Below are 24,248 nucleotides of genomic sequence, written 5' to 3' on the forward strand. Positions count from 1 at the left end.
GAACCCTGAGCAGTTCAATTTATAGCTCCAAATAATACTGGTTAGAAATAAAATCATCTTAACTCATTATATAATCAAGTTTCTATACTTTCAAAGTCTTCACAATCAATGAGAATTCACTGTAGCCCCCTGAAGTGTTTTCAGGGTGTGTGACTGACTTTGTTGCCAAAATGTAAAGATGCAGGGCTGCATTCATCCTCTAGGTGGGAGTGTAACTCTTTCTATGTTACAAACTGCAGCAAATGGAGTTCAACTTTGCAGTTAACACAACCATTAGAAGATTCTAATAACTTTACTGCAGATATCTCTGCATCATAATTGCTTTTATTATCCCTAATAAAATGTGCATGCGTCAAACCGAGGTGTGGCAGTGGATGACGCTAATGTTGATTTCATGAGCAAGGTGCGAAGAAGTATGTAAAGGCCTGGATATTAACTGTCCGACATGTCCCGACAAGAGTGGATTTTTGGATTATATACTTTAATAACTTCACTGAATAATGTTCACTTCTCCATCTGCTGTGTGTTAACGAGAAGTGGTGCACAACAAGTTTCTCAGGGGAAAACTGCAGTGAAATAATTCTAAAACAAAACATACACACACATTAGCCAATACTCACAAAAACACAGTGGTGTTTTTTAAATATATATTTTACTAAAATACTTTTCACCTTACAAATCTAGCATAAAAATATGATACATCCATGTTTTACGTGTGTGATTACAGGATATAAATGTATATATATATAAAAAGACACCATGTAGAGTAATGTTAAATTAGTTTTTTTTTCAACGACAAAACAAAAACAGCAGCGCAGGGTTAAAATCAGACAAAGTCATTTAGGCAACGTAATTGAAACTCTAACAAAACAATTTCTCTTGGTTTCACAAAAGTCTTTAAATTACTCATCTGATAACAGGACGATGGAAGCAGAAAACTAAGATAAATATATTTAAAAAGGCTGACAGGAGCTGGAGGTTGTTTATTTTTCCATATTTTACTCACATTTGTGAGATCATCAATACAAAGGCAACAAATGTCTTTCTTGCAGTGTCATAAATATCCTTGTATCTCTGTTGGTGTTACTTTGTTTTACAATTTTGATTCAGTTGATAAAAGCAATGTAGTTTATTAGTCGAGGAAATTAGTTGAATGTTCTTTCTGGTTCAAGTATGAAATACAAGGTGTTTATGCAGTGACAACAGAAACTGACACATATATTCAAATGACTAATCTACAGCAAAGTTTCAAAATTCATTTCAACTGGACATAACAAGGATTAAACTAATCTGGACAGACAGTGGCATACCTTATGGCATTGTCAAACATTGACATGAAAAGTCCTTGTGAGCTGTAAGGTCCATATTCAGCTCCAGCTGTTAGAGCGGGTTGGCAGTGATGAAAACGTAGATCCTGGCCTGGAAAGTGGTGAAGGTCCCCTGCCTCCACAGCTTCATCTCTACGTTGAGCAGGAAATCCCTTGGACCCTCGACCTGCCGGTGCAAGTACACGGCCCCTGTGTAGGTGTTCAGCTTCCTGGTGCTGAAGTAGTTCTCCTCGTTTCCCTGCGTGATGGTGACGATGACGTTGTCTCCGGAGTAGGCGGGTGAGGGTCCGATGCGGAAGATCTGAGCAGGGATGATGATGTTGGACTGGAAGCTGATGTGGTAGTAGGTGATTCTCAGAGGCGAGTTCTGACAGTCCAGGTAGTTGGGACAGCTGATCCGCTCACAGCGCCTACGTTTTACAGACATTAAGAGAAGAAACTATTAGAACTCTGAATACTGCCACACTTAGTAATTTGTCCCTGCAGCTAAAAAAGGCCACTGCTTCTGAAACAGTGATAACTACATTGATAACATGCATACCTTTTCCATGGCCCAACAGTACCTTTATGAAACCACATTTAAATTCACTAGAGCCACATTTTTATTTGGATGAGCATCAAATTGCACAAACTCATAAATATCAGTCCTCTAAATGTGCCAAGGTTTTTCCAACAAAAACATTTTTTTTTTAAAAACACCATATCTCACAATGTTAAAGAAAAAGACAAACTATTCCAGGATCTGTCCCCTGATCCAGATCTGTGAATCTCAAAAAATACAATATTACCCATCCCAAATTAATCACAAAGACACAAAAATCAGTGAGTTATCGTATTGTGCACCAGTGAAGTCTGAACTTACGTGTCGGACACTTTGCGGTAGTTGGGTGGACAGTTAAGGCCGAGGCAGCGGTATCCTCCTTGGATGTTATAGCAGGTCTCAGCCAGCGAGCAGTTATGGGCCCCTGTGGCACACTCATCGATATCTAAAACACATAGTAAATTCACAAGCACTGCTTTACTGCCCGGAGACAAGAGAATGTGTGTTACTCACGGGACAACTGAACGTTCAGAAAAAGCCCCGCTGTTAAAACATGTACGACAAAAAGTAGTCCTTGCGGGGAGCAAAACTGCCCAAGTAAAAAATTAAAATTAGTGAGACAAGATTTTTAGGCCACTAAAGTTTTATAGACTGTGTAATTACTGAGCCACTGTAAAAGAACCAATTATATTTATCTGAGCGCAACAATTACCAAACACACTGGGTAGAGTTAAATGGCTGCAGAGCCATTCTTTAAAATCTATTTCATAGCAGGGGTGGCGGGTGGGGGGGTGTTACCTCTGCAGGAGCGTCCATTTGCAGACATGGTGTAGCCGTATTCTGGACAAGCACACTGGTAACTGCCAGGAACGTTCACGCACTTGTAGGTGCAGAGGTGGCCGATGCTCTGGGAGCACTCGTCGATGTCTGAGCGACAAGGAGGAAATACAACATTGATCCATGAACTGGCCCAAACACAAGCGTGGTATAAATCTGATGTTAGTGACGTTTAACAGAGCGAACAGCACCTTCACAGCTGCGTCCATCCTCCCTGAGGTAGTAGCCTTGTCTGCAGTAGCACTGGTAGGAGCCGTAGATGTTGGCACACTCCTGGCTGCACGGGTTGGCCAAACACTCATTGATATCTGGAGATGAAGGGTTAGTGCTCATCACTGTCACAATTCATTTGATCGAGGGATTTTCAATGGTTCTAACCCAGCGTATAAACAAGATGTTGTTATTAAGCCAATTACGTTTTTTACTGGTTTGTACCTGAGGGCACAGCGTCACGATATACAATAAAATATAGTTACACATCTAACTACCAGCTTGAATATGAGCTGAGTATAAAACCACACACACACACACACACACACACACACAGGCATACTTTCAGGTGCAAATTCACCAAAAAATACAATGACATGCATCAACATGCTCACATGGATGTACACACACCCACAGACATTGACACACACACCCACAGACACACACACAGAGACACACACCTTCACAGCTCTTGCCATCGCCGGATAAGCGGAAGCCAGAGGTACATGAGCATTCATAGGAGCCTGGGGTGTTCTCACAGGTCTGAGCACACAGACGACTCTGGTAGCGCCAACACTCGTTTACATCTGAGAGGAAGAATCAGCATCATTAAACATCTGTATAGTGTGTATTGCATTTTGCGTCCGTCTGCACCCATGTGCGCAAGTGCATGTGTGTAGCCAAGCATGTGTGGGTTTGTATATGTGTGCATGCCTGTGCATGTTTGTGTGCATGTCGATGAGAGTGCGATGTGAGCACACCAGCTGCCTGCTGATAGTCTAAACACTTGAGCCGGTCCATTATTATGAGAGTCACAACACAGTGAATCACAAACAGAGGGAGACGCAGCAGCAGAGGCAGAACAGAGTTCTCTGCGGCAGCAGACGTGATTGGTAGCCCTGTAGCTCCTGCAGGAGTCAGCAGCGGAGGCTGAGAAACAGCAGCAGCTCTGCCACCGCAGAATAATAAACAGAAGCAGCAGAGTGGGCAGACAAAGAAGAGGTGGCTGTACAGTAGGAGTGAAAAAGGGACGAAGGGCGAGAGGAAGGAGGGAAGAGGAGAACAGAATGAGCAGGAGAGAGGGACGAAGAAAAACAACCAAAAAAAGCTCCAGTTTTGTTCTTTTAAAACTTTGCTACTGAACCACGTGGGGTGACGTGTGTCAGCCAACATACCTACACACATCCTCCTGAATGAGTCATACTGGTAGCCTGTTTGACATTCACAGCGGTAGGAACCAGGCAGATTGTGGCACAGCTGGCCCTCTCCACATCGGTGCAGACTGCTCTGACACTCATCCACATCTATGAGAGACATGAATGTGAAGAGAAGGAGGAAATGGTTTTGTTTTTATATTAGTGTATGAGCAAAACAAACTGCTGGCTGAGTCCAAAGGTATGTTCATGTACTGTCTCACCAATACATCGCGATCCATCAGGACTGGCATGATAACCACGGCTACATATGATCTTCCTCTGACACGTGTAGGATCCTGCTGTGTTGATGCAGTTAAAAGCTGGGCTACACGGCCGGGCCAAGGCATCACACTCATCAATGTCTGGTACAGAGACAGAGAGACAGAGGCAGTGAGATAAAGGTGAAGAAAGATGGAATAGGAGGAAAGACCCAATGGCACAGAGGCAGGGTATGAGAGACCAGGGGGGGGGCAGCTCTCCTTCTGCCACACATTTCAAAGCAAACACATCACACAGTTGCATTCCCGTGGATAACTTTGTTGTGTGTGTGACATTTTCTCCATTTTCTCATTTCTCAGAGCATTTCTTCTACCCTCCTTTTACAGTTGTGTCGGCTGCCTCGACATGCCCCAGTTCCTGCCCCTGGGGGCTAATTCCACAGCATCAGTTTGTACTGGAGGAGGACAGAGGATTGGCTTTTATCCACCCCTCTGCAGCCCCTAACAGCAACCTCTCTGATCTCCTGTCTGTGTGGCATTTAACCCCTCTGTCACTGCAGCCCTGCCGATTCACCTGCACGCTGCAGTGCCGCCGCGTATCCACGCAGACTGTGATTCACCTGCGGGGGAAATTTTCTTCTTTGTTATTCTTTTTGGTAGAAAGATAGGGAATCTACGCAAACCAAAAAATAACACTGAGTGTAATGCAATACAAAGCTGCCTCTATGCTTTTTTATGTTCTTATTACCTCTGTATTTTAATAGTGTTTGTGTGTCGGTTGGTTCCTTTTGTTTGTTTGTCTGTCAGCAGGATTACATAAAAACAACGAAACAGATTTCCACAAAACTTAGTAGAAGGATGTGACAGTGGATCGATATCAGGGGGCAGATCCAGGAATTTTCTTTCCATTTCTTTAACATGCGAGATAAGAGGATTTCACAATTTTCCCCGGAAATAACTCATAAACTTTAATCCAAAAAAAAAAAAGGTATCTATGAATGTGTGAAATTCGTCTAGTTGGTTATGTTTTTATTAGTAATAACACATTTAGTTTATAGGTCTTGAAAGATTCTAGGTTTGTTATTAGCGGCACTTTTTATCTGTTGTGTGTGTACAGGTTGTTATAGGTGGCAAGATGAAGGGTTTTCTTTATATCCAATAATAACATTAAATGTATTTAACTGAATCAAAGATCTTTGTTTATTTTTATACGAAACAAACATTTCATCAGTTTATTTCCTGCATCAGTGAGAACAAATGATGTAATCCATGAGGGATCAACTTGATGCATTCGGTTCTCCAGCTTTTGCCAAAGACTGAGAAACTGAGACTTTATTAATAATTTAAACATCTCATTCAGACAGTTACCCCCCTTACCTATACAGCTGCCCTGTGCATCACTGGTAAAGCCCACAGGACACTGAGGTTTGGGGTTGCACCTGAACGAGCCCTCTGTGTTCACACACTCAAATCCGAACCCACAGTTGTGGCTCATCTGCTCGCACTCGTTGATATCTGTGGGAGGAGACAAATAAATGAGCCGATGAGGAACGAGGAAGTGATTAACTGCAAAAAAAGCAGTTTAATATTTAATAAAACAGTTTAATAATCTACTGCAGGTTAACTCAGCGATGCATGTAAAGTCACAGTTCACCACTGGATGGCACTGTGGTTAAATGGCAGATTGTGCAGGCATTCACTTTCTCTGCTTTTTTTATCCTGATGCTGTCCACGTCAATTCTCCGGAGGGTTATCAAGACTGAAATAATTGTATTAGAACTTATCTGTGTTAATCACTTTTGGTGTAAAAGAGGAAAAGGTCTGAAGATTGAGACCTGGATTTATCTCACCCTGCATAAATGACCTTGAGCTAAACATGGTGGCCTACTGTTTTATTTTTCCTATTCGGCTTCATTTACATATTGTGTAATAACGCACTTTTCTTTTTTACAAACTCTTACCGTAATTTGATACTATAAGCTATAAGCTATATTGTGTATTTCTATTTATTGCCATTGTATTGGTCTCTATATATTTCTACTGGTGGTTGGAGCAACTGTAACGAAACCCAATTGACCCACCCTGACTTTATTTGTATAGCAGTTATCTAAACAAGGTTACAATATGTTAATGAGTGAAGTTAAAGAGTGAATAGCTTCGTGTTCAGTGTGTGAGCAAACACACAAGTCTTTTAACACCTGTCTGTTTAGAGATTTACATCCTTTCAGTCAGTACGAACCAAAGCAGGAAGGTGCATATTTGTGTTTGTGTGCATAATGCATGAGTAGCTTATATTTTCAAGCATGTTTGCAGGTTTTCACCATCATAATTGCTGCGTAGAGGCCATAACCAGCTCTGGCAGAGAGCCCTGCGGATACAGAAGTCTCTAAACAGCACACAGTGATTGAGCATCTTGCTCCTGACACAAGCCTGGCAGAGTCGGCAGGAGCTGAGTGAGCCTGACACCTGACTGAGGGAGACAGCGAGAGAAAAGCCAGGAAGCAGAGGAAACGTGTGAGACGCTGGCAGTGAGCTTCCAGTGAGGGGAACGAGCTCAAGGAAGCGAGAAAGGTCAAAGAGTTAAAGCAATGTGAGAATTTAACCCAGTGAACCCTGTTTTTTTTCCCCCCATGATTCCACATGTTGCCTTTACTATGATAAATGGACTTTATTTATAAAGTTGAGACTTATCCACCGCTCAAAGTGCTTTATAGTACAAGTCACATTCACCCATTCATGTACACATATACAGCGCTTCTATACACAACAGTTTTTCTAACAGACAACATTTATACACTGTGTGTACAGCAGTCAGGGGGAATTTGGGGTTCAGTATCTTGCCTGCGGACACTAGACTAGAGGAGCCGGGACTGAACTACCGACCTTCTGCTTAGTGGACAACCCACTCTACCTCCTGGGGCACAGCTGCCCTACTACCAGCTATTTTTAAAGACAAACAACTGGACTAGCTTGCACTGATATTGCGAGTATATGTACTATTGTGTTAGGAAGGACACTGAATATTGAGTTAAGATTGCACAATAAATTCCTGCTCTTAACTGAGTCATTTTATGAAGCCACGGGAGAGGAAGACAATTCAGATTTTCCCTGTGTCGTGATTTAATTTCATTTGTGAGAGGAGACGATGGGAGAGTTTCATTACAGTCCATGAACAGGGATAGGTAGCACGGCACAAAGATGTATTTTCCTCTCACTGTGCTGATATCCTGAAGTGGCAGCTGTTTGGAGGCTTAACGCTAAACATACCTCCTTGTTAAATTCTCATTTTGCCTGATTGAACATTCTTTACGTTCACAAGGAGCTGCAAATGAGCCGAGTCTCCTCGGCTGAGCCCAAAGAAAACGCAGCCGCTGCTGCTTCGTGAATGAGACTTCTAAAAAGGAACAATTTATGGTGCATGGAAATAATGAGATGTATTGGGAGGTTTACTATTCCATCTAAAAGTTGGGCACCACCCATAAGGACAAGCCAGGCAGCTCCGCAGACTGAGAGTTAATAGCAAAAACCATAGAAATCGCTCTCTGGAGTCACATTTCTCATTATTCCCGCTTGTCAGTGTGCTCACATGTGAAATTGCATAATCACTGGATGTGAAAAAAAAATCACAATTTCAATACTTAGAAGTAAAAGCGATTGTTTGCCTGCACAACCTGGTTTCCTTGAATTGTGAGCGTGAAGTAACACAGACACTCTTCTGCTGGTATTTACTCTGTGGCTGAAAGTGAACACTTTGATGCTGCTTAGTGCTGAGGAGGTGAGGTGTACCGTCACATACCTTCACATATGTCATTGTTGATGTGGTATCCCGGGGGACAGGTGATCAGTCTCTGACAGATGTAACTCCCTGCAGTATTCACGCAGTGCTCATCTAGCTGGCAGGCATGCACGGACAAACACTCGTTTATATCTGGATGTTTAAAAGAAGAAAAGACAAATGTGTCAGTGAGAAGAAAAGAGAATAAAAAGGAGCAGAGGACGCTGGATGAACAAAGAGCAGACAAGGACATGTGAGTGTAACAGTCATCAGTAAGGAGCAGATTAAAGGGGGACAGGTCACACCTTCCTCTGGGAGATAGTTTAAGGGCAGAGCCACTGGGTATAACTTCCCCACAATGAGAAGTTTGTCACCACACTCTCCTTGAGTCACTGCCACAGTTTGCTACTGTCAAGCAGGAGACAGACCAGCGGTTACAGCTCAACTTAAAGAGAAATCCTCTGGGAGATGGCATAGACACACAGAGCAGAATAGTCGATCAGCCTCGTGATAACCACACAGCCATTGTGAAATAAAGGGTACGTGTGGTATGCAAACAGGGAGATATATATGGTCATAATGCATGGAAAGTTGGGATAATCCCTCTGATAGAAAAAGAGCATATTCCAGTTGTGTTTTCTTTCTTGTGCACAACCCTGCGTGTTGCTGAGAGTAAAGGGGATTAGGCCTGTATCTCCTCTGTAAATCTAGAGGCGCTGATGAGAGAAAGAGACAGATCAGTAGCAGACAGTCTTGCCAAGAAACTCTCATCAACTGGAACCAAACTCCTTCTGGCTGAAAATGAATACGGAGATGAGGGCTGAAACCAGCCATCTTTAACCGTGCACAAAATGTCCACGTGCTGCCCTGCATGGTTGCATTATAACTAGGTTTTAGTTTCTTACCTTCACAGGAGCGTCCATCGGCCCTGATGGAGAATCCTGGCGAGCAGGAGCACTGTGGCCTTCCGCCCACTGGGGTGCACTGTTGCTCACAGGGGCTGTTTCCTGGAAATAATTCTGTATAGTGAGGTCAAAAAATATATATAAATTCTCCCCACAACAGAATATATGGTGAAACAGAGAAAGCTTTGTGGTTCTGCGTTACACACGGAACAGTTGGTACTGCATTTTCATTTGCTCATTTCCCATTTTCCAGGTTGATCCCCTGACCTGCTCATATTGTATTTCCTACTTTTGGCCCACAGTGTGCTGGACCTCCACCCTGGTGTCATGGAAACCAAACAAGAAAAACAAAATGTGACCGATTGTTTAAGACTTAGCCGATGCTGAAAACAAACCAGCCTTTGATACCATCTCCCCACTTGTGTTTGACATTTGCAGCACAATTAGGTTTTATGGAAATGGTGAGTTTGAAATAATAACATGTCAATCTGTATCAGCCCGTGCCTGCTTCTCCTATAAACATCGAGATGAGCGAGCCCCTTTGATTAAGCTGTGCGGATGAATGAAAGTGCTCATCGGGAGCCGTCGGCCCTGCTGCGTGTCTAACCTTCACAGGGGTCAGCGGCGTGGGAGGGAGGCGAGGGAAGTGGCGAGGTGGGCTCCTCTGCTGCTCTGTCATCTTCCTTCAGTCTGTTCTCCTCATCCACTGATTCTGCAGAAACATGAATCATTTCAGCAAGGGAGCAATGAAGATCCAGAATGCCACCTCTGCATCTGCTGCGTTCTCAGTTGGAGACTCTGTAGCTCCGGGATCTTCATCCAGTGATGTGAGGCTTGTAGATAAAAGTTGCAATAGCAGTGAAGGAGAGACAGGAAAAAACATTGCCTGCGGACAAATATCTAGTTTTATTTGTGAGATCCATCCAATCACTGTAATTTGCGAGAGCTCTGACATTAGTATCCTGTTGAGACAGGCTCGTGTTGGTGAAAGTCACTGTCGATTAAAATATGGTGCGCTGCAGAAAAGTCATACAGCGTTACATGAAAACACATCTGAAGTAAACATCTGGGCAAAACTTCAGTTTTTAGTTTGTGTGGAGAATAACTTTTCGAACAGGGGGAAAAAGAAAAGTTTTCTTTGAGTACAAAAGAGAAGTGATTAGTGCAGCAGGGCTGTCACTCCAGGAAAGGGATGTTAGTGTGTGATTAAAATAACTATTATTAGGCAGTATCAGGCCTTGCAGACAGGAAGGAACTCAAAGAGACCAGGAAAATAATACACTGTGAATGTGTAGACAAATTACAACAAAATGGGGTCTTCCTGACAGAACGCAGACTGTAAATCAGGTTTCAAAGAGTAAAATGGAACAGAGGGTTGCTTTCCTGTGCACGGCCATCTCTGGAAATACCTGCTGGCAGAATTGTATCATGAAGTAATTCTGGCAGGCTTCACCTGGTGCACAAGTGAAAGCGTCCTCTTGCAGCACGTATCCAGGGAAGCACTCGCAGCGGAAAGAGCCGGGCGTGTTGACACATCTGTGGTGGCAGATGTTGCCTTCGTATATCAGGCACTCGTCCATGTCCTCCACCTCAACAGGACCCTCCACTGCATTCTCCACATCCCTCTCCTCGCCGATGGAGAAGGCCTCCTTAGGGTACGGGCTGTCAGATACTGCAGCGCATGGAGAGAGTGGCTGATGATATGATGATATGGATAACTTCATAAAATAGCTTTATCAATGTCCCTAAAGGAAAACAGCTTTAGCACTTACAGGGAAGACACAATGTCCAACATGATATGTAGGATTTCTCTTTATTGTCATATTTTTTAAGTACTTAGATAAGTACATAGCATCCACCACTGCCACACACCACATCATTCATATACTAAATACATTTTATACGTACTTCCCTTGATGGGCTCTTACAGACGCTGCCTTCACACATGCACTGATAATCTCTGGAAATTCTCTGGGAGTTTATATTTGAAAGCGGCTACAGATACACATGCAGCAGGACAACATGCACACATTCCATTAACAAAAGGAACAACAAACGTATTGTTATGACTGATGCTTATATATTTGTATTTCTGTTACCAAAATTTCCGATGTTTCATTTTGAGCAGTTAAAATCTACCTGGCAACGGATGGTGACGGTTAAACCAAGTTGCCATAAGAGTAGAAAAAAATCCTGATGCAAGGTCCCAGATCACTCATGACTTCATGGCTGATCACTTACAAAACTGCAGCAAGATGAATTACCAATAAAAAAAGCAGCCACACTGAATCAGTACAAGAGCACTTCAAATAATAAAGTGGTTTCCTCCATGCAGGCAGACATGAATTAGATTTCCGAGAATTACAGTCGAAGGGTGAACTTTCCTTCCTCTTAACAGCTACTATAAAGAAAATTTATTGTCTTTGTTATAAATCAGTTCTTTCCTCTGGCAGTTCACCTGTGTGCATTACATCCCCTTCCCTGACATGAAACGTGCATTTCAAGATTGTCTATCAATGAGTGTGAGTGTTTGTTGACTGTACCTTTTTTAGGTGGCGGACTGGAATCTTGGGTGGGCAGCTCTCGGACAGTGTGCCAGCCATCTTGATTCCCAGCCGTGTGCTCCTCCCCCTTGCAGCAGTTCAGAAAGACCTGTCTGCAGTGGTAACCCAGGTAGTGGTGGGCTTCGCAGTGATGTCCCTCTCTTTGAAACTGCAGCCCCAGTGAACAGCAGCCACAGCACTCCTGTCGGGCACACAGCTACAGTCTTAACACGTATTCCTGGCTGGCTGCGATACTTTAATAAAGACTTTTGTCCAGACTAAAATATGTTAGCAACAATTAAATGGATTGATATTAAATTTATACCAACGCTTTGGTCTGCAGAGAAGGAAGATAGAGGAATTCTCCCTTGTCGCCCTCTAGTGCCACCCTGAGGCTAACTTTGTCTTGCACTGAGATGTCTTTCTATCGGACTGATTGCTGAGAAATTTGATTCTACTCATGCTGGGAGACAACATCTATAAGAGAGCTTGACACATGGTTCCCAAAAGATGATCCGTAAAGACTATGCTTATCATTCTGGTGACTTTTCCTCTATTTCCAACTTTCCATTCACGTTTCCTTCAGGATAATTGATAAAAACTTTGGTGATAACGTCACTTTTCGCCATACACCATCATTACTTCAATAACTTGGTAAGCTATACTTTGTTCTCAGTGCTAATTGGCAGGTGTTAGCATGGCAACACACCGAACTAAACATTACTTACATCCTCATGTTATTAGACAAGTGTCCTCTCGCTCACAGGCTCTCGCTCTGTTTCCCTGTAGCTCTCAGGGAGATCACCTCTGACAGATCATGGGGCACGGTGAAACATAAAACTGTAGTAATGGTCGCTGTGATGTAGCGCGGTTATAGATGGCATAATGCTGCTAAATCTACAGGGGTCCCACAGAAAGGTGGCGAAAGCCAATATTTAACAGCTGCACTGCGGCGTAACGTCAATAAATACCCCCTACCGCTAAAGGGCCTCAGAGTGGGTGAGTAAGTATCCTGCAACACACAGGTCAAGACAGCAAATGAGTGGTTTTCAGATTCATGACAAACGCAGTAGAGTTACGCATGATAGAGTTACATGTCACCATGACTTAAGGAGTAAAAAAACTCCCACTGCTACTGTTTTACCACATCACTTATGCGTCCATGTTTCCACGGTTTCAGACGGGCCCGACATCTGACATCTTCAAATTGCTGAGGCCTGCTTTGAAGATACTGAAGCATCAGGACTGTGGGAATCTTCAGTTGTAAATGGACTTAAATCATTTTGTCTAAATTAAATAAGATAATTAAATAACAGAGAATTGGCACTGCAGCGGTAATCCTCAGAGGGGAGATGTAGAATACAGTTACTCAAACGGCTACAGAAAAATACCATCTACACATGTTTTCAATTCTTTGGTGACTAATATAATTTCAACCGCTAATTGCGACTGCATTAGGCTTAATTAGAAATTGTCATTAGGTTTGGCTGTGAACCTGGTGAACTCAGTTTGCCCTTTGCTGTGGTATCTCATCAGATACTTGCTTTATAGGGATCGATCTGGCATTTATCGCTGGCATCCTCTTCACACGTACTTCCTGCTCGCGCTGAATTCATTCCAGCCAAACACCGGCTTTCTCTCAGGGAACTGCGGCAGCATTGTTGTTGAGCAGTCCTGGCAGAGAGAGGGAAACATTAGAGAGAAGTGCGTAAGTGTTTGGATTACAGCTGTGGCCCTACAACCACAAGTGGGCCGACAGTTCTTCCCATGAGAGCTGATACTGACCTGACTGAACTGCTTCAAGTTTCTATGAATTTAATTATAGAGTTGAAAAATATGATTTAAATTTCAATAATTCATCAGTAAAACCTCTGGGGAGCATTCAGTGTTTCCAGACAAAAGAGAACTTAATGCACATTTAATATTGTCTAAAATATCTTTAAATTTAGCTTGTTAAGACCAGTTAAATTGATTGACAGTCAATTACATCTTGACTGAAGATGATTTATAGAGTGTGTGTGATTAAATTACGAGAACTAAGATAAAGTAAAAGCACCAAAAGGGTGATGCAGGCACTGTGCAATACCCTAGTTGGACAAGACTATTTTCTTTATATTGAAACAATGCATGACAGACAGACAGACAGAAACACAAACACACAGACACACAGACCCTAATCCTAACAAGGTTGACCAGCTATTATTACTTTTTATTAACCAAAATCATATCCCTCAACTTAATCATGACCAATTCATGCCTAACCCAAACCTTAACCTAACCACACTTCACATCATATCCCAAGCTTTAACAAGGACCTCAGAAATGTTGCCTCATTAGGACAGGGCTTTGGTCCCCATGAGGTCTACTGGCCATGACAAGGTCAGTGTTTATGCTGGGAAGGAGCTTGAGGAGGAAACAAAAACAAGTATTCACACACAGGGCAGAAAACAATACCCAGCTTTTTTAATAATGGCCTTACCTGCAGATGGAGTGCCTATCTCCTGCAGGTGGCTCCATGTTGTTGCAGTGACCATTAGCTGAAGCCCATTTCTCCCCTGTCTCACAGCAGGTCCTCACCAGCTCTTTGGCAGACACTGCCATAAAACACAAAACACAAAACACCCAGATCGAGATTTATCCCCACTCAGTAAAAAGCCAGCGTTTCAGAGGAACCACATTAATTAATGGTTACAATGTGAATTGAACTAGAACAGGATAGTTACACCATCAGATAATCACATCAGTGAGATGCTGTATAATGTGGCAACAGGATATTTGAAGAGCAACCAAATCCCATGTTCTGTGGAAGGCTTGTTTTACAAAAACAGACTTTTGGTGACTGCATGTTGAGAATAGCAAGTACAACCTGTGTTTTTCTTCTCAGACTCCATGACTCTGCTCTCACTTTCATTGGCAGGCAGACGTATGAAAGCCCAGACTCTATTAACTTCAGAGTAAAATTGTCCCTTTTCGTTTCATGCTGGCTAATCAGAGCTGGAGCGGAGTGAAGGAGCAACACATCAGCACTTCATTTCAAACTGGGCCAAGGAGCAGACAAAGCAAAAACACACCATCCAGTGAACAGGGAAAATATAAGTGTTCCTTCAATAACAGGCCAGTGCATTCCTGCTTTGATTTGTGGCTCCTGCGCTACAGTAGAGAACACAACTCATGACAACTCATGACTTCTCAGAAAGTCCCACCTCAAAGGACAATATGTTCATCTACATGAACACAAAACACAATAAGTTTTTGTCGTCGAGAACCTGAAGTGTGTGTTGAGCTTTGAACTTTAAATTAATATTATACAAAATTTTGTTTGATTCATTATATTACTATCATTCTGAACATTACTTCAAAATAATGGACTGAGTTTCACCTTGGTGTGAATATTGCTTGGGAGGCTATCTCATTGGGGACAACACCTCTGCAGTAGAGGACTGTATTCTTGCATTTCTCCCAGTGCTGCTGATGGTGTGACTCTGACCACGTCTCTGCTCTAACCTCCTGTTTTGCTTTGGGTCCTGCCTTTGCAAAGCTAACAGCAGCAAGTGGTTTCAACTTTAACAGTTAAACTACAGATCTTTAGAATATTAACCTCCACACAAAGAATCTGCACTTGTGGCACTAACTCATAGGGGAGTGGGGGACAGCTGGAGGGGGTGCAGCAGGATTGGCAGGCCATCAAGGGGATGGGTGTTTGGTCATTTTGGTTTACAGGGGATGGCAACACCCTTTACCCCAAATCACCTGCTGGGTGTAGCACAGATGCATGGTAGCAGCTTTGGACTGCTAGATGACATTGCTAAATGCTAATGTCTGTATGTTAACACTCTAACAATTACAACTTTATCAAACTAATCAAGTAATCTTGATCTCGTTTACAAACTTAGTTTAGTTTGGTAGCATGCTAACATTTGCTATTTAGCACTAAACACTAAAAGTGCAACTGAGACTGTTTTTGCAGTTACTTGGTCGTATTGACCAATACAGGAATATTGACTTGATGATGGCACTAGATAAAAAATGAAGGGATCACAAAAGTTGTTGGAAGTCCTCCTTAAAGTACGGACGTGAATGTCTGTATCAATTCCATTCAGCGGAACCAAAACTTTCAACCTCATGTTGGCAACAGAAAAAAATAAGATCCTCATAGTTAGTAGACTTCGTATTCTAAGGACCAGGAATGACTATATCAAAGTTCATTGCATAGTTTTTGACATCCTGCAGTTTGTCAGTCTGAACCAACTGACACTGCCATGCACTCCGCTGATGATACAAACAATCTTCTAAAAGCTTTGATTGATCTCTCTTGATCTTTCCAGCGTACACCTTAAAAGCAGAGGCCGCACAGAGGGAAGACCAAGAAAAAGTCTTATTGGATTTCTAAATCAATGACACACAGCACAGAGAGTGAGAGTACCCAAGATCATGCCCACATTTTAACTTTCACATTTATTTTTGTTGAAATACCTCTCCTCGACTTACTTATACATACTGAGATCAAATCCGTTACTCAGAGCCGAGCACATGACGGCTGCAGCCTTCTTAATTTAAAGGTTTAGAAATGAGAAAGTCGAAACCTTGAAGAGGCACAATGACTCTTTCATACAAAACTACAGCATCTTTGCCAGCCGTGCAGTTAAACAAGTCCCTTCGAGTCTGAGTGACGGTATATTAAAAGACAGAGAGCACGATTATTCATCCTCCTCCTTTTGCTTCCTATTCATTTTCTCCAGGTGGTATCAGTTCACTTGTCATTATGAGGACACAAATTTGCTCCATGTGTCCATCCAGAATGTGGAATGTATACAGAGGTAAAGTACATGCACTTCATGACTATGTTTATAAAGCATTTAGTGGACGAAATGACTTTGGAGAGAGACTATGTTTCACCAAATTATCTACTGGGGATGAAAACAATGATGTACCATTTTGGCCCAGTTATATTTGATTCTAACCACATCGCCTTTATAGCATCAATTAGCCAAGTTGATTTATTGTGCATTGGGATCTAAAATATACACTTGAAATGAGGCTGAGGAGCATCCTTCTGTTCCAGACCTGTCATTATATCTTTCCATTAAACTAGCATTAACGCCAGATGATTTTCTCTTGTCCAAATCAAAAACTGGGGACACTGCACCCTCTGAAAACATGGAACTAGAATAACAACAAAAAAGGGCAACTCTCAACATGCCTGGAGGTGTCATGAAGCTGCGTGCTGCCACTAATGAAGGCTCATGTATCTTTTCTTTTGTGGACTTGGCAGTGATTTACAATACAGGTGGGCTGCAGAGAACAGGACCAACAATGTGGATAACAGCAAAGGGCGAGAATCCCCCACATACAAACTTGTGTGGTTGAACATGATGATTGATGCTGAAGCTTAAGAATGTGTGTGTGTGTGTGTGTGTGTGTGTGTGTGTGTGTGTGTGTGTGTGTGTGTGTGTGTGTGTGTGTGTGCGTGTGTGTTTGCAGAAGGGAGTGAAACCATGTTTTTCTCACCTTCGACATGAGTACTTGCAGAGATATCGTGTCCTCTGCAACACATAATCTCTGCCCGAGAACAGCTGGCTGTGACATAACAGGGAGGCCTCTCCTGCTATCACCATGACTTCATTTCCAAAACGGCCGATGCAGAGTTCAATTATTGACAACTTTTGTCTTGATCTCACTGAGACTGTAAGCCGACAATCGTGTGATCCACATTTTTGCTGTCTTAACTGGGGTTATAGTTGATGCAAGCCCTGAAGGCTTGCCCGGGTCTTTTGATGGTTTTAAATGGTAACATCCAATTCAATTACACCTCTCTGTGGTTAGATCACCTGAAACACTCAAACAGTCTGTCAGGACTTGTCACTAATGGTGTATTGAATTAAGTTATAGTTTATGTTTCCTAAAGATGCCGTGTGTCCTTGACACACCCAGGCATGCACACCCTTGTGAGTTTCTTCCATGCAACATCTGCTTTACAGACTCGTTTTGCATAATAAATAAATGTTAAAGTATATCCCACTGCATGCCTCTGACCAAATATTCTCCTCAGTCCTGTAATTTGAACCTGATTCCCATTGCTTTATTAATCCTTATTTATTCCATGGTTTGTTCACACACCAGAACACAGGAAATTTGTTAATTTCTTGCCAGGAGAAATACTGACTTTGGACCCGAGGAATGAAGTTACCTAAGTTTCATAAGTCCCATTAGAATCAACTGTTTTTCCTTATTAGAAATTATTTCAATGAAGCATAAATACGAGAACATTTCATAAAGGTTTACTGTATTTCATTTTTAGAGGAGCTAACATGAACGACTGCTTGTATCTCAAGTCTGAAAACATCTGCATACAGCTGCACTTTGCCTGTATGCTATTAGATAAGTGCAAAAGGCAAATCTGTTTTGTGTTGCAGTTTTTTACTAATCTCTACTTACACAGTTGGTTTTTTTACGAGTGTTTTCCTGCTTCTGGAGCAGATGTTTTTTTATTTATAAGTGCGGGTGACATGTGGATCAGGCGGTTTTTCACTAAGGACATGTTGCAGATGGGAGATTGGACACATTTCCTGGAAATGACCTGGAAGCCACCCTAGATTAACCAGAATAATCTATGCTCTTCAAACTGATCTACACAGGAGTGGTGCATTGGAATGAACTGTCACATGGCCCTCGCTGGGGAATTTACCCTTTGTTTCATCCTAAGGAAAATTATACAGCTCTTCACCCCACTCCCATATGCAGCATGTTGTGACAGTGCTTGTGATAGTAATTATGTTTCAGCTGTGTCTTATATCAATGTATTCCCATCTAGTATATCCTTCTGGGTCAGTTCAACATTAAGTAGGAAGGGAAGTTACTGAGAATAGCATACTTGGAGAGGTGTTTCTCAGATGAAGTGATTACCAGGAAGATTGGGGAGCCGGCGCCTCATGGGAGACAGGTAATCACACCGGCTCGTGAGGGAGCAGTGAACAGCGTCTGGCAATCAAGCCACAACAGTGGTCTCATTCATCACATGGGTATTATGCCGCTCACAGGTACAACCCCCAAGAAATCCTATACCAGGTCCAGCCCGGCATCAGAAAGCCTTAACAATCCCATCCCCCTCCTGAGCATGCACACACTGCCTGCTTGGAAAGAGCGAGGGCTAATGCCAGTTAATGGCGATAACAGGCATTAGTAAAGGCCTCATAAGCTGGAGTTTTCCTGTCTGTGCTACAACAAGTCATTTGCTGTGGAGAGCTTCATTTTGACCAATGACCTTCACCAGTGAACCCTTGCAGTGTCACTCCAGCCTTCAAACTGAGCAACCAACCAGATAGTTTGAGCTCATTATTGCTGGAGAGAAATCCATCCTACTCAAACTCTCCACCGTGAAGCTATAATTTACATTTGAATAGCTGGGCTTCATCCTAATGCATTTATGGATGGTGTGTGGAAACCTTTGAGGATGTCTGTCAAAGCAAATATGTTTTTTTTCTCCCTGAATAATAATAATTTACCTAATAATTTGAATTTCTAAAGCAGCTCACAGACGTCTTCTTTGACAAAATGTGTCAAGGCAAACTGCAACAAACAGCCAGTTTCTAACCTATATTCTCCAACTTTACGCTGGTGAACTAACTTGACGGGTGCCTCTGATGTTCACTCCCACAGACATACCTCACGTATGCATTCAGCATGCATGTACTATACATACCTGTGGTGACCAGTTGCTGAAAGGAAAGAAACGTCCTGACAGGTCTCAACAACAATCAGTGTTGTAAAGTAGTTTAACCATACACTCTCCCAGATTGTGGTTCGCTGAACAAAATGCCACTAACAATAAGCGTTCTCAGAATCCTGAGCTTTTTTCTCTAGTAATTCAGTCTCTGAAGTGGTTACGAGGGTGAAACGACAGGTTTGATACGTTCAGTCATTCATAATTTAGTTCAGTTGGGGAATAAGTGAGACAACCTTGTGTCTTAGGGCTATAATTTAAGGCAAAATAATGAGTTTTCCTTGGCAGGAAGTCTATTAATCCTTAACATGAAAAAAAATCATATTTTTCATTACAGCTTAAGCAACCAAAATTTGGATATGGCATTGTATGAGATTAATAAAGGGAAGGTTTTCTAAGTATATTAAACTATCTGACTTCATATTTTGCAATAAAACATTTTGTATATTCTCATAGTTTCCTTTTGCAGTGTAACTGATCTTATCACCTCATCATCTGCTTTCTATCCCAGTGCCTGCAGTCGATTGGCCTATATATGCCATGAGTATTTATGGGCGGACCCGTTCGAGAACATGCAGATAATCACATGAAAAACATGGCATGAGGTAAAACCCCAAATAACCTCGCTAGAGAAAAGTGGGGGAATAATTTGTAATTTCAGCTTCTCTTTCAGGATTTATTAGACATATTAGAAACACAATAATGTAAATGTGGGACCGCTCTCACCAGTATTACTTGCTATTGCACACCTCTAGAGAAATAAATATTGCATTCTCTCAACTTAAGTGCATGATAATGAATCCACGCTAAGTATAGTCATTTTCTCTTCTGAGTAAGGTGGATAAATGCTATCTGGGGAAAACAGACTTTCCACAGATAATTGTTTTTCCTGGACCACTGCCAGCGAGAATGGAGTAATTAGGAATTCCTGCTCAAAAGACAGGATGTGAGAGGAGGGAAAGGAAGATGTCTTCTGAAAAAGTAGCAGCCAAACACGAGCCATTACTCGCCTATTTATCATCCTCATGGTGACGTATGTCGTTGTGAGCTCTGAATGAATCAAAATGTTTTATTACTTGGATTTCTTTTAAATGTACCTGCTTTCAGCTGATTCATGATACTGCTGATCTTGAAAGGTCAGGATTTTGTAAAACTTACCTTGTGAGTCTCCCCCTTCATCCTGAGACTGGTAGTTGTGGAGGGTCTGGGCCAGTCTCTGAGGCTGCTCATCATCCTCTCTCATCCGGACCGGGGCCCTGTGTGTGGGACTGAACTGGACTGTGGGGTATGAGCCCTGCTCCTCTCTGCTGAGCGTCTGCTTGTGTTCCACTGAGGCTTGTTCTAGTCTATTATGACTGGCAGAAATGGGACCACCATGATTTGTGGTGTGACTGTCTTGACTTCGTTTGTGATGGCCCAGGTGCCTGCCCCCCTTATTAGTGTGGACAGTGTACGCTGTGTCCTGCACCACTCTGTTTTGGCTAATGGTCCTCTCTCCAACCTCCTGTTGCGGCCTGTGGTTCGCTGTGGTCATTCTCTGTGTGGTTGTTGCTGTTAGCAATGTTGATTTTTTGGTTGCGGTTGGATCCACGATACGTGTGACTTCATCCTCTACGCTGCTCGCTGGAGTTGGGCTTTTCTGTTTTTCTCTCGTCTCATGTCTCCTGTCATCCGAGCTGAAGGAAGCGGAGCTCGACTCTGGAGGAGTTGTTGGTACTGTAGTAGACTCCAGCGGTTGGGCCAGATCTTGGATTGTGGGAGATGTTGGCTCAACCAGTGTGTAGTCATAATCCTCTGTGCCAAAACTGGGTGGGTCCTGCTTATACAGTGGCAAAGTGTTTCCCATTTCCAGCTTGGAGAGTGGTTCTACAGGACTCGTTTGTTGGCCGTCATGACGACTGTTAATATCTCTCATGGGGTTGTTGTTTTCAATGGTTGTATCCATGGGCTTATTAACACTACGAAGGTCACAGCCAGGGATCGGTGAACACATTAACCTTCCACCGTTATTTGGACAGTGGCAAACCTGGCACTGATCTATCTGAAAGGAGTGTCCTGCGTCGTATTTCTTGCTGCCATGGTTGCAGCCAACTCGCTCACATTGCATGCATCCATCTGCAGGTTGTGAAATTTCAATGCAGTTGGGGGGAATTTCAGGGCAGGGGATAAAATTGCAGCTTATTTTCCCCCCTCCCTGGGGACAGGAGCATTCAGTGCTTCCAAAATCCACAAAGTAAGATTCCCCCTCTGGGACTTTCCCTTTCCGGAAGCCTGCTTGGATGCAGTCGTAGTACTGGTAACCCTCACATGTGCAGCCTGTCTGTTTGCAGGTGGGACAGCAGGCACCTTTCTCCAAAACCGTTTCAATGCAGTTGTGAAGAAGGGGACAGTCCACACCTGTGCAGTCTTTCTGGCTGAGACAGAAATCCATGCACAGAGTCACCCAACATAAGAACAATGTTGCCTTCTGTATGTTCATTTTGCATTAAAAAAAATATATATACCAAAAAGAAGAAGTATTCCAAGTCAGTCCCTCAAAGTAATCTTCTCTTCAGGTGAAAAATAATGTTTTTTCAGCCTGTGGAGGTAAACAATGGTTAATGATTGAGTTTGATTAAACTGCTCATTATTTTAGCTTTTTCAAAGTTATCAACAAAAACACACATTTTAACTTAAAAATCTGTCTGCTATCATTTGACCACATTTCCACGTCTACTTGTTCGGCACCACAGGGAATTAAAGCTGTGATTTCTACTTGATTACATGTGGAAATTTGGTGATAACTCAGGCTGGCTGATGGAAATATGCACAATAATAATCATCGTTTTTAAAAAAAATAACAAACCCTCCCTTTTATGACAATATTATACTTTGCCTTACAGAAACAGTGTGTTGATTGCATTGTACAGACAACGGCTTATATGGGTTATCTACTTGCAGCATGTGCATTCTCATAAAATTGTCTGCTTCCCCAAAATCTGGTGGAGATGTTGTGCAATTACTGTTCAGTCATTTGAGTCCCGTTTGAAAAAAAGCTGGTGAGGCAGAAACTGTTTCAGGTGAAATAACATTTTGCATGAATTAACAGCAGTGTTATTGTAAGCAACTCTGACTCAGAACAATGTATAAAGTAATACAAAGCATGGCTATGAATGCATTGGATGAATTGAATTGAATTTCTGTAGCTATTCTTTTCTTGTCACACACAGTTAATATGTGGCAGGCGTCATCCTGTGAGTTTAAGAGATGTGACTTCAAAACAGAGGGAATATCTATAACCAGATGTTTTTTATTTCACTTTTCCTGTTTTTCCTCACTGCTTGTATTTCTGCCAAGAGACTGTGAGATTTCATGCAAAAAACAATTACTGATTCATTCAGAATCTGCATGACAAACTAGACATTTCCTTCTGAAATGAGTCTAAATATTTTCAGTTGCGCTCTTTTCACAGCCTCTTTTTTTTATCACATTTTCCCAAACATGTCCTAAACTCCATGCCCTTGGAAAAATATTCCCACCAAAAGAGGAGCAGCTGTTTACAGATAACATTTCTAACAGGAAGTGTAGAGATCCTGCTTCAGCAGGTACAGTACAGGTACTCGAGTATGATTATCTGTCTGGGGAAATCTACTTCCACCATTCCTGCATCTTTTTGACAACCAAAATAAAAATCTAGAGGTCACTAATATGGTCTAAAGGTCATCAAAAATAACTGTAACATCTTCTTTCATAATTCAGGTGAGGGTGCAGAACAACTCAAATTGCACCCAGCTCCATTTAGTGAATCAATGACGTCTTTGTGTGCATGTGGGCACAAAATCATTTCACCAGATCTTGCAGTCTTTCAGCTATGGTGTTAAACTCGGCCTGAGAGCACAGACTTTCCAAACTCTCTCTGTAACACTCACAGCAAGTGAAAGGAACACTGAACACAGAAAGGGAGCCAATAGGTGATCAGGAACATGCATCTGGTCTGTGTGAACTTTTCAGAGCTTGACAGGTCTGTTTTATGTGAATGAAAAAATAGTCTGTGGTGTTGTTTGTTCGGATCAGCTTATGACCTGCAAAGTATTTCCAACGGCCACCGTGTGCCTTGTCAAAAACAAAAACTGACCTTTATCCTTTACGCACGGTGGCACACGCACGCACCCACATACACACATGCAAACACTGTTCTAAAGCTATTACTTGTGGATCAACCCACGAGTATACCAAGTTGAAAATTAAATTCCTGAATATTTTAAAGACTTAAAGAAATTCATAAATTAAATAAAAAATTAGTTTTATGCAATAGAGAAAAATGCGCACATGTAAACTTCAGCTTCACTTGATGGATCAATCCTGTGAATTATTTCTCAGCGTGTTGGAAAAGACGATGTGACTGCAGCGTGTGAACTTCGCATTAGAGAAGTAGGAATTAAGCTCATTTCATTCCCTGGGTGGTCACGTTACAACCTGACGCACCCGATTTAAAACACATCTCAAATAAATATGATCCAAGATCTAAAATCCACATCACAGAGCGTGTAATCTAAAATGTGTCCCGAGCTGTCCGGGACTCGTCAAGTGGATATCGAAATGCTCGGTGCGTTAACTCGTGCGATGACATGCACAGTTTTTATTCATAAAAAGTTTTGTTTCCTACCTTGCGTTCAGTGCTGCTGCGCTCCGGGAGAAAACTTGTGCGTAAAGTTTATGCCCTGGCTCACTCGGGCTGCTGGGAGCGCCCTCATCCCCTCTTCTTTTTCGCAGGAGGGGGAGGGCGGGACAAACTTCCATAGAATTACTTCAAACTCTTTCGAAATGACCTTTGTTCCCTTTTTTGCATCGTAATGAGCTCAAATGCGTGAAATGACTTAACATGCAGCGACTTCAGTGGAAACTAAGTGATGTCAGTCGCTTATCTAAAAAAATGATGACCAAGTGATGGTCTCAACTTCTCTCAAGGACAGAGCCTCTGGTCATAACATCTTTT

At 42.3% G+C, this 24,248-nt stretch overlaps 1 protein-coding gene across 2 annotated transcripts; it reads right to left on the bottom strand.

Moving 5' to 3' along the window:
• Positions 1 to 633: 633 nt before the first annotated feature.
• Positions 634 to 24,167, bottom strand: LOC109635167 (fibulin-2-like). Of its 2 annotated transcripts, none has more exons than XM_020096140.2 (17): positions 23,919 to 24,167; positions 20,432 to 21,851; positions 14,033 to 14,147; positions 13,098 to 13,227; positions 11,554 to 11,755; positions 10,464 to 10,682; positions 9,618 to 9,722; positions 9,011 to 9,112; positions 8,127 to 8,258; positions 5,708 to 5,845; positions 4,334 to 4,474; positions 4,092 to 4,220; positions 3,378 to 3,503; positions 2,898 to 3,014; positions 2,668 to 2,796; positions 2,191 to 2,314; positions 634 to 1,738 (listed from the first exon to the last, which is right to left on the bottom strand). In XM_020096140.2, the coding sequence occupies exons 2-17, from the start codon at positions 21,750 to 21,752 to the stop codon at positions 1,381 to 1,383; spliced, it is 3,588 nt and encodes a 1,195-aa protein (XP_019951699.2). In that variant the 5' UTR covers positions 21,753 to 21,851; positions 23,919 to 24,167; the 3' UTR covers positions 634 to 1,380. The 2 variants fall into 2 exon arrangements, with proteins under 2 accessions (XP_019951699.2, XP_019951696.2); XM_020096137.2 differs by having other exon boundaries at positions 9,011 to 9,124.
• Between the last annotated feature and the right edge of the window lie 81 nt (positions 24,168 to 24,248).

This window comes from Paralichthys olivaceus, chromosome 6 (genome assembly GCF_024713975.1).
Source record: "Paralichthys olivaceus isolate ysfri-2021 chromosome 6, ASM2471397v2, whole genome shotgun sequence".
Lineage (NCBI taxonomy): Eukaryota > Metazoa > Chordata > Actinopteri > Pleuronectiformes > Paralichthyidae > Paralichthys > Paralichthys olivaceus.

What these genes read in the sequence shown, in the direction of transcription:
- LOC109635167 (XM_020096137.2), bottom strand. Translation starts at nt 21,752, where the DNA reads ATGAACATACAGAAGGCAACATTGTTCTTATGTTGGGTGACTCTGTGC. An exon ending in CGCCGCTGACCCCTGTGAAG is followed by an intron (nt 9,125 to 9,617) that starts GTTAGACACGCA and finishes CTCACTATACAG; the next exon opens with AATTATTTCCAGGAAACAGC. An exon ending in CGATGGCAAGAGCTGTGAAG is followed by an intron (nt 3,015 to 3,377) that starts GTGTGTGTCTCT and finishes CTTCATCTCCAG; the next exon opens with ATATCAATGAGTGTTTGGCC.